The 12,764-nt window shown below is 39.1% G+C and overlaps 1 protein-coding gene and 1 pseudogene across 1 annotated transcript; both read right to left on the bottom strand.

The window, feature by feature from the left end:
* Window positions 1–2,474: 2,474 nt before the first annotated feature.
* LOC140793224 (cinnamoyl-CoA reductase 1-like) lies at window positions 2,475–9,805 on the bottom strand (annotated as a pseudogene).
* A 1,137-nt stretch (window positions 9,806–10,942) lies between these two features.
* On the bottom strand, window positions 10,943–12,644 carry LOC140794501 (cinnamoyl-CoA reductase 1-like). Its single transcript, XM_073146583.1, has 6 exons — window positions 12,382–12,644; window positions 12,104–12,273; window positions 11,819–12,004; window positions 11,571–11,733; window positions 11,278–11,467; window positions 10,943–11,183 (listed from the first exon to the last, which is right to left on the bottom strand). Exons 1-6 carry the CDS (start codon window positions 12,497–12,499, stop codon window positions 11,042–11,044), a joined length of 969 nt encoding a protein of 322 aa, XP_073002684.1. The 5' UTR covers window positions 12,500–12,644; the 3' UTR covers window positions 10,943–11,041.
* Window positions 12,645–12,764: the final 120 nt, after the last annotated feature.

Genomic DNA, 12,764 nt, shown 5'->3' with positions numbered 1-12,764 from the left:
AAGCGGCCACCACCGGCGGTGGTGGCCTTGCTCGTCAGCCTCGATTGACCCACCTCTTCACATAGAAGAAGTAGGTACTCGATATGAGGGCTTCGAGCCTACCTTGCACCGAATTGGAAAGCTCCATGGCCACCGGTCATGGAGTTCCTCAATTCTCACCCATCGGCCGCACTGGCCGGTGGTTCAAATCTCTCCTGCACCCAAGTCGACCTCGTCGACTTGGGGAGGAGTTGCTAGAGCTGGGGGTTGCCGGCGACGGGGATCACCGGCAGCAGCCCCCTCTGGCGAGTGAACTGTGTGGGGGTTGATCAAACCCTCACCAATTGTGTTGGCTACGGGGTGGGCCACAGCCCACACCCGTAGCCAGCAGTGGACTGGGCCTGTGAGCCCGGTCCACCCGACTTGTGCACACACTTGTAACTAAGGGTGGATTTGGGCTCAACCCAATCCACCCCAACCCTAGTTTACAGTGTGGGTCGTAGCCCACACTTGAAACTAAGGGTGGATTTGGGCTCAGCCTAGTCCAGTCCAAAGTTTTCTTTCTCTATTTAGCTATTTTGATGGGCTGGGCTCTCAAGCCCAGCCCACCTAAAACCTGGACAACTGCAGTGTGGGCCAAGGCCCACACCTGTAGTTAAATTTTTTCTTTAGCCTTGTGGGCTGTGGGTAGGCCCACAGCCCACTTCTCCAATATAAGGCTAACTAGGCCTTGAGCCTAGCCCAACCTTTAACCTTAGACTAATTTATTATTAGTATGTTATTTTTCTTAAATTATGTTAGCTACATAAATTGTAATTATTTTAAATTTTTTCAACCATGTTATTAATAAATTAGGATTAATACATAATTAAAATAGGAATTTGAATTTATTAGTCTTTTCAATTATCTTCTGACACTTACAATGTGAATGACTCTAAATGACCATTTTTTTTAAATTAAGACAAAATAATATATTCGGACGTAGAAAATCAAAGTTAGTTTATACAACAAGATAGTTAGTCTTATAAGTTCATTAATCTTATGTTTATTTTATTTATAAATTATTAGATCTATTATTGTGTGGGAAGGATCTTGAAATTTAAGAAGAGCCCACTGATTAGGAGAGTAAGACGGATTCTAGAAATATCCCAAGCGAGTCGAATTCTATAATAGTCTACGAAAATGCATACTTATGTCATTTCTTACCTGTATTAATCAAATGTCATTTCTTATTTGTGAAAATTACATAATATTTCATACTTGTATTTAATTACATGTCAATTCTTACTTGCATTTAATTACATGTCAATTCTTACTTGCGTTATTTATCACGTAACGCATATGTATGATAGACTCTATACTTATTTATAATACATGTTATTTGATGATTATGTTAAATAAATAATAGAGGTCATGGCACCACGTGCACGTATAGGCAGTACCCCTTTCACCCACTCAACCCAGGGTTAAGGGTAGAGTGTATTATATAGTATTATATTAGCGGTCTACACCTGAGGTCGGTAGTTGGTGGAGCATTCAGATGACTATACTGCCCTAGTTGGAGACTAGTCTAGTATGATATTAGGAAAGATGATTGAGAGGTAGGGATTGTAGTTCTAGCAGTACCCGAGGACGCAGGGTCAGGGCGCCTATCGAGCTGTGTGTTCTTAACCGCCGTATGTGGTGATTCCGCTTCGGGCGATGATTACTAGAGTGGTGTTGAGGGGCCTACAACTTAGGTCCTTAGTCTGATGGCCACAGACAACCGGTCATATGCAGCGTCACTAGGCATGTATAGACAATATTACCGCTAGATGACTAGTTCCCCTCGATTTTATGGTACTTTGTGAGATATGACTTTGTGACTCGATTTCTGTGTGAATTTCCATATAATTGGAACTATAATGATGAAAGTTATTAAAAGTCATAATGTACACATTCCCTGACATGTTACGGGTTTGCATTTCTATTTATCATGTAATATTCTTAGATTATTATTGGATTTTACTTGCTGGGCCGAAAATATTTCAGAGTTGATTATGGAGGATGCGGATATCAAGGAGTAGCAGATTCATTCCTCTATTTTAGTATTTGTTTAGTCTATTATTTCAAGTTGGACTTGACCCCTGCGAGAGTATTTATGTTTTAAAATTTGTGTTTGACTTGTATTCCTAGAGGTTTGTTGAGATCTGTGATATTGTAACTTTAGATTATTTGTTGAATTCTTATGGTATTCCTAGACTTATCCATATACTTTATAAAATTATTTCATTGACGAGTCACGTGAGAATCATGTGGAAATTCTCCACATGAGGAACACGTGATTTTTGAAAGTGAGTGTTTCAATAAATTTCCTAATTTTTTGTGCAGCTTCTTCCAGCATCAGAACTCGAATACATTTTCACCATATTTGATTTGATCCATTGTTACATTCAACCATAAATAATGTTTCAGAACAGATTCAAGAACATTTCGCCAAGAATGGACATTGCAAATTTGATGAGGTACTCCACCAACAATTCAACTGATCTATTAACAGGTTACATTACATGCCACAATTTTTATTCTTCTGAGTCATTTCTACCCACAATAGTATACCTTAAAATCTTAAATCACATGGAAATCTAATCTCCATTCAATATACCAGCAGCTTGATAGAATTCAACACTGTCCTCTAATGGCCTGCCTTTCCATCGCAGCATCTGTAGTTTCCTGGAACTAATCACACTTCCACCTCCTTCAGTAAAACTGCCAATTAAAGAAGAAAAAGAAGATAGTATGTGATTGATGCGGAAATAAATTACTTGTTTATAATAAGGCAGGCTTACATTTTCGGGTATTTGTAGTTGGGATACAAACTCTTGAGCATGTCTACCATGTCGCGTATTCTTACTGAATGAGGAGCGCAGATGTGACAGACCGGATGCCTCTGGCTTCTCATACACCAAAAGCAGTGCATCAGTGACGTCTCGAACATCCACAATGTTCTGGATGTTATTCTCTATTGACTCCATAGCACCTGGACAAACGATGGGAAATAAAATATCTCTACTGCCATGCAGCAAGCTGACATGCTATCATACTACCTTTCAAAAACTTATGCAAAATGATGCAAAATGGTGTGTAAAAACTTATGCCAAAAAAATTAAGCTACAGTTAGAAGAATTTGTACTTCTCTACCTTTCAAAACATTGATTATAATCAGGCTGCTAGCATTGATGGTAGATTGCAGCATAGGTCCAATAGCCATACGTGGCAAAACTGTTACTACATCAAGTCCATTTTTCGCTTCATATTCCAGCGCTTCACTCTCTGCCAGTGTCTTTGAAAGGCAATACCAATTCTGGCAACATCATAAACAGTAATGGCGTTCATAATGGGTTAATTAGGTAATTAGCATATGCTATGGAATATCCACAGGTTTCAAGCTAGATCAACCCAATTAGACAGAGCAAAAAGAAAAAGAAAAAAAATCTGTATCATGAATTAAAGATACAGTTCTTAGAATGGCCCAAGTAGTCCACAAACACATATTTAGCATGTACAGAGGATCCCCATGCATGCCCACTTTATCAAATCTCTATATTAGTTCCAGCAAGTAGATACTACTTTTGAAATGTGTTGTTATGTACGTACGTACCTCAGTAGTTCTGCAGTACTCCTTGTCGGACCAGCATTCCTCATCACTTATCTTACCCTTCGGCCAATTTGGATTCCTGGTAACAGCAGAAGCAGGTGAGACTACAACAGCTCGTTTAACCTCTGTCTTTGAACATGCCTTTAATACATTCAGAGTTCCTGATACAGCCGGATTGACTACGTCGACCTGCAAAACAATCACGTTCAAATAAGTTTGATGAAAAGCAAGACCAGGATGGACTACTTGTCTCCTAATATCATGATGCAACAGAAAGCTGAGTAAATTAATCACATTAACTACGTACGGGTGATGAGGAACTATGAAACATGGAGTACATGATGCCAGCTATTCGCCATGCATGTCAATTGGCTACTAAGACATACTACTTTAAAAACAAACCAGGTTATAGTCTTATAGAGCCTCCATCTGCAACTCTTTTGTGACACTAATTGATAAATGTCTCAAAAGCATTGCAGATATTTATGAGCACATGTACTTCATGTTTTTTTTTTTTTGATTAATAAGAGCTGAGGACTCAGCTAAGGTTTACATCCCGGGCTATTCCTTTGCCCAATCTATTAGAATACAATATAGTTTTAAGTTCTAGAGGAATTAAATCTGAACTATTCCATACTCTCCCCAAGGTTGTCTGTCTCCCTAGTTTGACTAACCAATCGGCTGCTCTATTTCTTTCCCTGTACGTGTGCAGGAACTTAATCCTCTTGAAGGACATCAGCATCTTGCAGCAGTTCTGCAAGGCCCCCCTAAGGCGCCACGAACAGCTGTCCTCGTCTCTGAACATCCTAATGACCGACAGAGCATCCGTTTCAACAAACACCTGCTCCCATCTCCCATATGCTTCTCTTACCCTTGCCTGCAGCACCCATATCTCACTGTAGCTGGCAGAATCGACAATGGTTGGCTCCACTGCTGCCCGCAAAAGGTTACCAATCTCATCCCTAATTATAAAGTCGGCCCCACCCTAATACTCACCTGCCTTCAAAGAGCCATCAACATTAATTTTAATCCACCCCTCCGGAGGACGTTTCCACTGAACTTTAACAGTGTTCTTCTTAAATCCCACCAAAACCTCCCTATCCTTGAAGTAGTCTTGAGCTAGCATAGTAGCCTTACTGGCCACCGCCCTTGAGCTAGCATAGTAGTCTTGAGCTAGCATAGCACATGTACTTCATGCTAACTCAATGCAATTTTGACGTGGATCAAGTGAAGCTCAAGACTTGCCTTAGGATTGGGTAATTTGGTTGAAGGAACAGGACTGGCTACATGAAATGTTAAAAATTGGCTCAAATTCATTTTCAGAAAAAAAAATTCAACAAGTATCAGTATTTCTGTGCCGCGCGTTCGAACGGGCCCTGGAGGCATTCAAACACGGGCTCCAGACAGAGAGCAGTCTGTGATGCAGGCATTTGAACGGCCCCAGCCGCGTTCGAATGCAAGCCAACCCGAGAGCAGCTGTTTTTGGCGGCGTACGAACGGGGGCTTTGGTGTTCGAACGCCAATCTGCATTTGCATTGGGCGCGTTCGAACGCGCCTCGCGAGCGTTCGAATGCCCCTTTGGTTCTGCTTCTTTGATAATGGGCACATTCGAACGCGCCCTCGAGGGCGTTCGAACGAGACGCAAAAATTCCAAATGTGAACCGGCCCTATAAATAGAAATGTTGGGTTTTAGGGCTTGGAGTGGGCATTTTGCAAGAGAGAAAAACTTGTAAGAGAGAGCTACCATTGTTTAGAGTGAGATTAGAGTTGTAAACTCTTTGTATTTGAAGATTTGCATAGTGGATTGAAGATTGCTCCGCTCGGGGATGTAGGCACATTGCCGAACCACGTAAATCGTGTTTCTCCCTCTTTTCTCTATATTGTTTGTATTGATTTGGTATTCATATTTGTGATTACCTTGGGTATTTAAAGTTCTCTATAACTAGCATCTTGCATTTAGAGTTCTCACATTGATATTGATATTAGCTTTGCTAATATTTGGTTTGCCCCAAAGTATTGCTATTCTATTTGGATTTGTTTGAGGGTGAAGGGTTTTGCTTCCGCTTCCCTCACCCATTTGAGTATTTGGCACAACATGAAAGACTCCTCCACAGCCAGCAATAGCCGATGCTATATTATTGTGATCAAGCAAGTCTGCCTTAAAGAGGAGCAGATTTTCAGATGCATTATCGAATTTCTTCATATGAGCATTCTTTTCATCACCTGAGAACAAATTTAGCATAATTCATGGTAAGTCATGAAAGAGAAATCTGTTTCCATTGTGTGTGTGTTTCCAAAAATAGTTTTTGTAAACTTTTGGTAGATGGTTGTATATGTGGCAACTGTGATGATATTAGTCTGGTGTAAATCCCCTTAAAATAGGAGAGATATGTGCGCATGTTTCTTTCTGAAGGAAACCAAATAGAAATCCAGTAGTCATAAACATGAGGACACAGAGGAAAAGGATTCAAAGCATACCCAAATAAGATAAGCATAGGAAAGTGCTATATACTACTCACTTGGGTCTCTAACAGTTCCATGGACGATATAGCCTTTGGAGAGCAGCAGCTTCACCAGCCATGAAGCTATGTACCCTCCAGCACCCGTCACACATGCCCTCTTCTTCTCCCTATCGCCTCCATTTCCTCAATATCCATCTTTCTCTTTAATCTTCATATACTTGTAGAAGAAGAAGAGCCGTGTCAACTGGCTCTTACTATGGTTTCCTCACACAGGCATTTTCCTTTTTGGAGTTTTTGACCAATGTGGGCCAGTCTCCTCATAGACCTTTTTGTTTTAATCATTTTAGTCTACCAAGCAAATTTATTACAGAGGATTTTTATTTTGGCCAGGTTAGCACAAATCGCCCAAAAGTTGCTGAACCGCTAAACAGTTCAATGATTTTTGCATTTGATAATTATTTTAGTTGGTGAAGTGAAACAGTAATAAAATTTATAAAGAGGAGCAGCTTGGTGAATAGCTCTTCTTTTTACTAGCTCTTAGAAGAGGACACCTCGAAATGGCTTTTTTCTAGGCCAGTTTTCTTGGTAGCCCCTAATGGAGCTTAATCTTGTTAAGGACCTTAGCATGCACTGAGGTTCTTTTTCTTAATTGATAAGAAAGCTAGAATTATTTTTGATGTTTCTCAGATAATGAAATCTGAGTAGATTGTGGGCATTTGACCTTCCAATCCAAGGAAGCAAGGAAAGGAAATCATCCATCAACATCCATCACTGGGGTTACATTTCTGCTACATATTTTACCATATATTACATTTGATTCATTGTTGCATGCTTTTAGTTTATGGATACTGGTAACTAAACAACATCTTCCAGCATAGGAAACAGTCAAGTTTGTGAGAAACATCAGGATATTGAAGACAGAGCTGCAACCCTAATCACATGAAAAATATGAACCATCAAAACCTCGGAAGTTATAGGAGCTAAAAGCTTCAAATATAATCAGCAAGTCACTGTTGTCATTCAAAACAACAAATATGCAAGAAATTTGATGTATTAGACTATGAATTGATTAGAGCATTCAAAGTCTCAGTGTGAGGTGCAGAAAGCATATGATTAATCATTACTCCGAGAAAAGATACACTGTTAAGTCCTACAGCTTTTTGCATTACCAGAGTATGTATTTTCCATTGAAATTTCTGTATTATTTGGAGAAGAATTAGGGTTCCATTTTATGAATTTGAGATGTTAATATTTTTATCCCTCATAATCCCAAGTTTCCCCATTAATTTCACCCCTTTCTTACGATAAGAGAATATAGTTAATAGTCCAGAAAAAAAATTTGATTCCATTCAATATCACTGTTTAGTCAAATTCAGGTATTAGAGATAACAAAAATAAAAGGAAAAAAAAAAGAGAAGAAAAACCTTAAAAAGGGTGGCAGATAACATAAGATGGTTGACTATTTGCGTACACCTATAATTTCCATAGTTTTTCTCCTGTGTCTCATTAAGGAGGGCTTGCTCTTTCTTTTTTTTCATCATGTACACCATTTGGAAAGCACCTCTATCTATTATAACTTGAACAGAGCAATCATGTTAGAGAGAACATTGAGATTTCGGTTCAAGTAGTGAGGGAGCATCAAACTATTTCATCATGTACACCATTTGGAAAGCACCTCTATCTATTATAACTTGAACAGAGCAATCATGTTAGAGAGAACATTGAGATTTCGGTTCAAGTAGTGAGGGAGCATCAAACTATTTCACCTTCAGTATATCATGTACTCTAGGAAATTAAGATTTGCAGTTCTAGTTGATCGTTATATATTAAACTTTATGTCTGCAAAAATATTTTGAAAATTTGCAGTATTTCTTGAAGTTGGCAGGGCATGTTTATTCCCATAAAGGGATAGCTTTCTCTTTCCTAAGATACACTGACGTTATCTTATTAAGGATGAGGTCTCCAAAACTAAAAATAAGCTTCATTTCAAAGGAAGTACAATTCCCTCATTGATTAAGGAAGGAAGCATAACACTAGCATGATCAAGGGAAAGAATAAATATGCTTAAGGTCCGCATGGATGGCTACTAGTACAACTCAATTCAAAATGAGCATGATGCTTCAGAGTTCAGACTATAAAGGTAACTACCAGAATTTAGCAATTTATGAATATCTAAAACAAGTCGCACACTGAAACTAGTAATATGCCAACATGGAGGAATCAATAAATTAATATATATATATATATATACATATATATATATGAGGAGCTCATATGGAACTATGATCTCTCAGGACTGCTGCATTCTTTGAAATCATTAGATGTCAGTTACCTCTCTTTTCCTGCAATATTCCTTGTCCGACCAAGAGCTCTCGTCCATGATCTTATCACGGGGCCAATTTGGATTCAGAGTAACAGCAGCAACTGATGATACTAGAAGCACTCGTTTGACTTTTGCATCGGAGCATGCCTTAAGGACATTCAGTGTGCCAGACACAGCAGGACCAATAAGTTCCACCTGCAATGTGGTAAATTTGATTCATTTCCAAGGAATAACAGACATAGGCTATTAAACATTCAGTTCCTCCGTAGTAGCAGATGAGAGAAGTTGAGAATGAGATAGTAATATAGAAATAAGTAAGACAGACGGCACAAGTCTAATTGCTGATGGAGATAAAATTGAATGATCGCCATTCATGGTAAGTTTATAGTACATATTGATAGCACGAGATAGTAATATAGAAAAAGTGAGACAGATGGCACATAAAATTGCTGATGAAAATAAGTTGAATGATCGCTGTTCCTAGTAAGTTTATAGTACATATCAATTAGCACGAATAACTTGCCTCTGGATTAGTCACTTTGGTAGAAGGAACAGGACTGGCAACATGGAAAACTCCTCCAGACCCTGCGATTGCTGATGCCAAAGAATTGTAGTCAAGTAAGTTTGCCTTGAACAGATGTAGGATTTTGGAATTATCCAACTTTATCAAATGTGCATTCTGTCCGTCGCCTATGTCCGATTGTTTTCAGCAAGTTGTAGACAAGCAACAAAAAAAAAGATAAGTTATAAATTCTTGCTCTGTAACTGAATAAGAAGGCAGAAAAAAAAATGATCCTCATTTATTGGAATATGAAATATTAAATCTAATTTTCTTATCAGCATAAGATTTTAGAGCATAATGCGCTGAAATAGTATCAGAGCAGAAACTCTTTAGTTTGAATATAATTGAAATCCGCATATTGGGCCAAGTAAAATATATCCATTCTCCATTAGCTTAAGCTTTTAGAGAACAATGTGAATTAACATCAATGAAATCTTGAAAGTATTGTAATTCGCACCGTTTGAATGGGGATAAAACATGGTATTTTAGGAATGTGCAACTAAATGGAATGACACAAATATGAACAGATTAAAGCAAAGAGAACCTTAGTACGGGGGGGAAAGAAGGGAATCTGTACCTGGTAAGTGGTACCTACCTAGGATCAAAAGTTTGGAACTTGGGTTCTACCTGCAATCGTAGAGTAATGACTAATGAAGTAGAGGCAAGGTGGGGTTTGTTTTAATTTGCTCACTTGGGTCTCTAACAGTTCCATGGACCATGTAGCCTTTGGAGAGCAGCAGCTTCACCAGCCATGAGGCTATGAACCCTCCTGCACCCGTCATGCATACCCTCTTCTCCTCTTCTTCTCCCCCATCGTCTCTCTCTCTCTCTCTCTCTCTCTCTCTCTATATATATATATATATATATAATACTTGTAGAGAGAGTTTTGCCGACTGGCTCTTTGTGGTTTGTTTATCTAGACATCTTTCTCAGGTCTTAAATCAAGGACACCTCCAAATTAATAGCTTATAGTTGTTACAAAGTTGTGGGACTTGTTTCTGGCTCTTGTCAGATCCTTCTTTGAAATTAATACAGTTCTTTGAGTCAGGACCTTTTTTCTAAAAAAGAAATTGATCATGGAATAATTAATTAATATGAATCTATCTTCTCACACCAACGGCCAACCTACCTTCCCCTTCACACTAATTTACCCCCACCCAATCCCACAACACCGCCACTCAACTGTCATGAGTAATTAATGTGGCATCGAGTTTGTAGATCGGAGATGGTCGAGCTTGTAGATCCGAGATGATCAAGCGACCTTGGACCCTTCATACAGTAGTTTCAAACAACATTCAATGTGAGAAGAAAAAACTTATGGCCATGTGTAAACAGGAGGGGAAAACTTGATTGCGATTGGTTGTATTGCGACGACGAACACAAGGCAACTCCTTGGGGAGTGAGAGAGAGGCAGAGGCAGAGGCATAGAGGGTTAGGAAGAAATTAATTTTTAAAAGTTTTTCAAGAAAATTACAATTGTCAAACTGAACTTTTAAAAGTCATATCATTTGTTTCATTATTTTGAAACTCCATAACAAGCACCAAATATTATTCTAATTTTTTTTTCTCCGGAATACAGATTTCGAGAGTATCAACCTAAATTCTCTAGTATTTTAATGTTGCCGAACACCCACTTTATTTAAAATATAAAATAATGAATTCATCCGCATTTTATTCCTTTTACGAAGACACACAGGAAGAATAAGAAGATTATTCACTGATTTTTATTTTATCTAAGATAAAACCCCGAAATTTTTGGTGCCTTACATCATATCGAAGAGTTCAACATTTCTTTTTCTTTTTTTTTGTAGAAGTTCAACATTTCATTATCGAAGAGTTCAAACATTTCTTACTAAGCAATTAATCCGTTTGGAAGGTGGACTTTTAAGTAAATACATTTGGGTGGCCTATAAAGGTAAACAATTAAACAAAGCATCTACTACGTACTACTTCTTAGGCAGGAAGAAACCTACGCGACGTGGCAACAAGAAGCAGAAAATTGTTCATTTCACAAATTCTATATCTGGATAAGACCAACATATTAAGCTGTCAGGTGTCAGGTAACATAAATTAGAGATTCAATTCCTGCTCAAAAGACCAGCAGCTTGATAGTATTCCATGCAATCAATTAGGCTCTCCTCAAGTGTCCTGTGATTCCATCCTAGCATCTTTAGCTTCTCGGAACTCATCTGATTCACATCTTCGTTTACCTCCACAAAACTATAGTGAACAAAAAAGAAAGATCAGAAGACTGAAAGATCGACATACTTACGGAGGATAGGACATTAATTAGATTTACAAGTGATCGATTTACTTCTTGGGGTAGTTGTTTTTGGGATACAAGCTCCTTAGCATGTTGATCAAGTCGTAATTTTTCATAAGATGAGGTGCGCAAATGTATCGCCCAGATGCTTCAGGCTTCTCGTACAGGAGCAGCAAAGCATCAGCTACATCTCGGACGTCTACGTAGATCCACACTCTGTTCTCCACTGGCTCACTGTTTCCTGTGAACAAATCGATGAGACAAGGTAATTATTCGAACGTTATAAGAAATATAACATTAGTACATAATATTATTATATAGTGAGAGAGAGAGAGAGAGTGGACCTTTCATAAGATTGATGAGAAGCAAGCTGCTGGAATTAATAGTCGATTGCAGCAACGGTCCAATAACAAGAGATGGACACAGAGTGACAACGTCAAGCCCGTGCTCATCTGCATATTTGAGTGCCTCGCTCTCTGCCACTGTCTTTGAGAGGCAGTACCAGTTCTGGAAACAGAGAGGTATATATAAGGAATCGAAAATTGAAACTCCAACTACAATATTGTTTTCATCACGCTCAGATTGAGAGTACCTCTGTTTTCTTGCAATGTTCCTTGTCGGACCAAGAGGTCTCGTCCATGATCTTATCACGGGGCCAATGTGGATTCATGAAAAGAGCAGCAACTGATGAGACCACAACCACTCGTTTGACTCCTGCCTCAGAGCATGCCGTGAGGACATTAAGAGTGCCGGACACAGCAGGAGAAATAAGTTGGACCTGCAGCATATATATTGCAATTTTACTTGGTTCATCGATCTAAAGAATGCAACTAAGATATGGGCATGAAGGAAGGAAGGAAAGGACTCAAGTAATTGCCTCTGGATTAGGCACTTTGGTGGATGGAACAGGGCTTGCCACATGGAAAACTCCACCACACCCTGCAATCGCTGCTGCCACAGAATTGTAGTCAAGCATGTCTGCTGTGAAGAGACGCAGGTTTGTAGAGGCGTTGTCCAACTTTATCAAGTGTGCGTTCTTCTCGTCACCTAGTGTAGGAATCATGGTTTAGTAGAAATAATAAATTTGGCTCTTTAATTTCATGGGTAACAGAGGAAGCGGGGGGTTTCAGGGTTTGATTGAATTAATTTACTCACTTGGGTCTCTAACAGTTCCATGGACGATGTAGCCTTTGGAGAGGAGCAGCTTCACCAGCCACGTTGCAACATAACCCCCGGCACCGGTCACGCATACCCTCTTCCCCTTTTCCTCCATACGTACTCTCTGTGCATTCGCAAACTATTCGTATGTATCTCTCTGTGTGTGGGTACGAATTACATATATATATATATATAAAGCCATGAACGAGTTATGAGTTTGGGAGAAAGAAAGGATAAGAGCGTGAAGATTGAATATGGATGCAGGCCAGCAGTCCAGAAGACGTGATGCAACGGCTTATGTCATGCCTCCTCTCTAACGCACAAATCGGAGGATATAATTTCGTATACTTTACTTTTTAAAACAAAACACCAACCTCAAT

This window comes from Typha latifolia, chromosome 8 (genome assembly GCF_019914945.1).
Source record: "Typha latifolia isolate L0001 chromosome 8, TyphaL0001v2, whole genome shotgun sequence".
Lineage (NCBI taxonomy): Eukaryota > Viridiplantae > Streptophyta > Magnoliopsida > Poales > Typhaceae > Typha > Typha latifolia.
Note: the sequence above shows the minus strand (reverse complement) of the source record. Positions and strands in the feature narration are given on the sequence as shown.

Excerpts from the sequence above, each read along its gene's own strand:
- LOC140794501 (XM_073146583.1), bottom strand. The coding sequence starts at position 12,499 with ATGGAGGAAAAGGGGAAGAGGGTATGCGTGACCGGTGCCGGGGGTTAT. Across the intron at positions 12,005-12,103 it reads CCAAAGTGCCTAATCCAGAG|GTCCAACTTATTTCTCCTGC; the intron begins GCAATTACTTGA and ends TATATGCTGCAG. Across the intron at positions 11,184-11,277 it reads AAAAACAACTACCCCAAGAA|TTTTGTGGAGGTAAACGAAG; the intron begins GTAAATCGATCA and ends TGTTCACTATAG.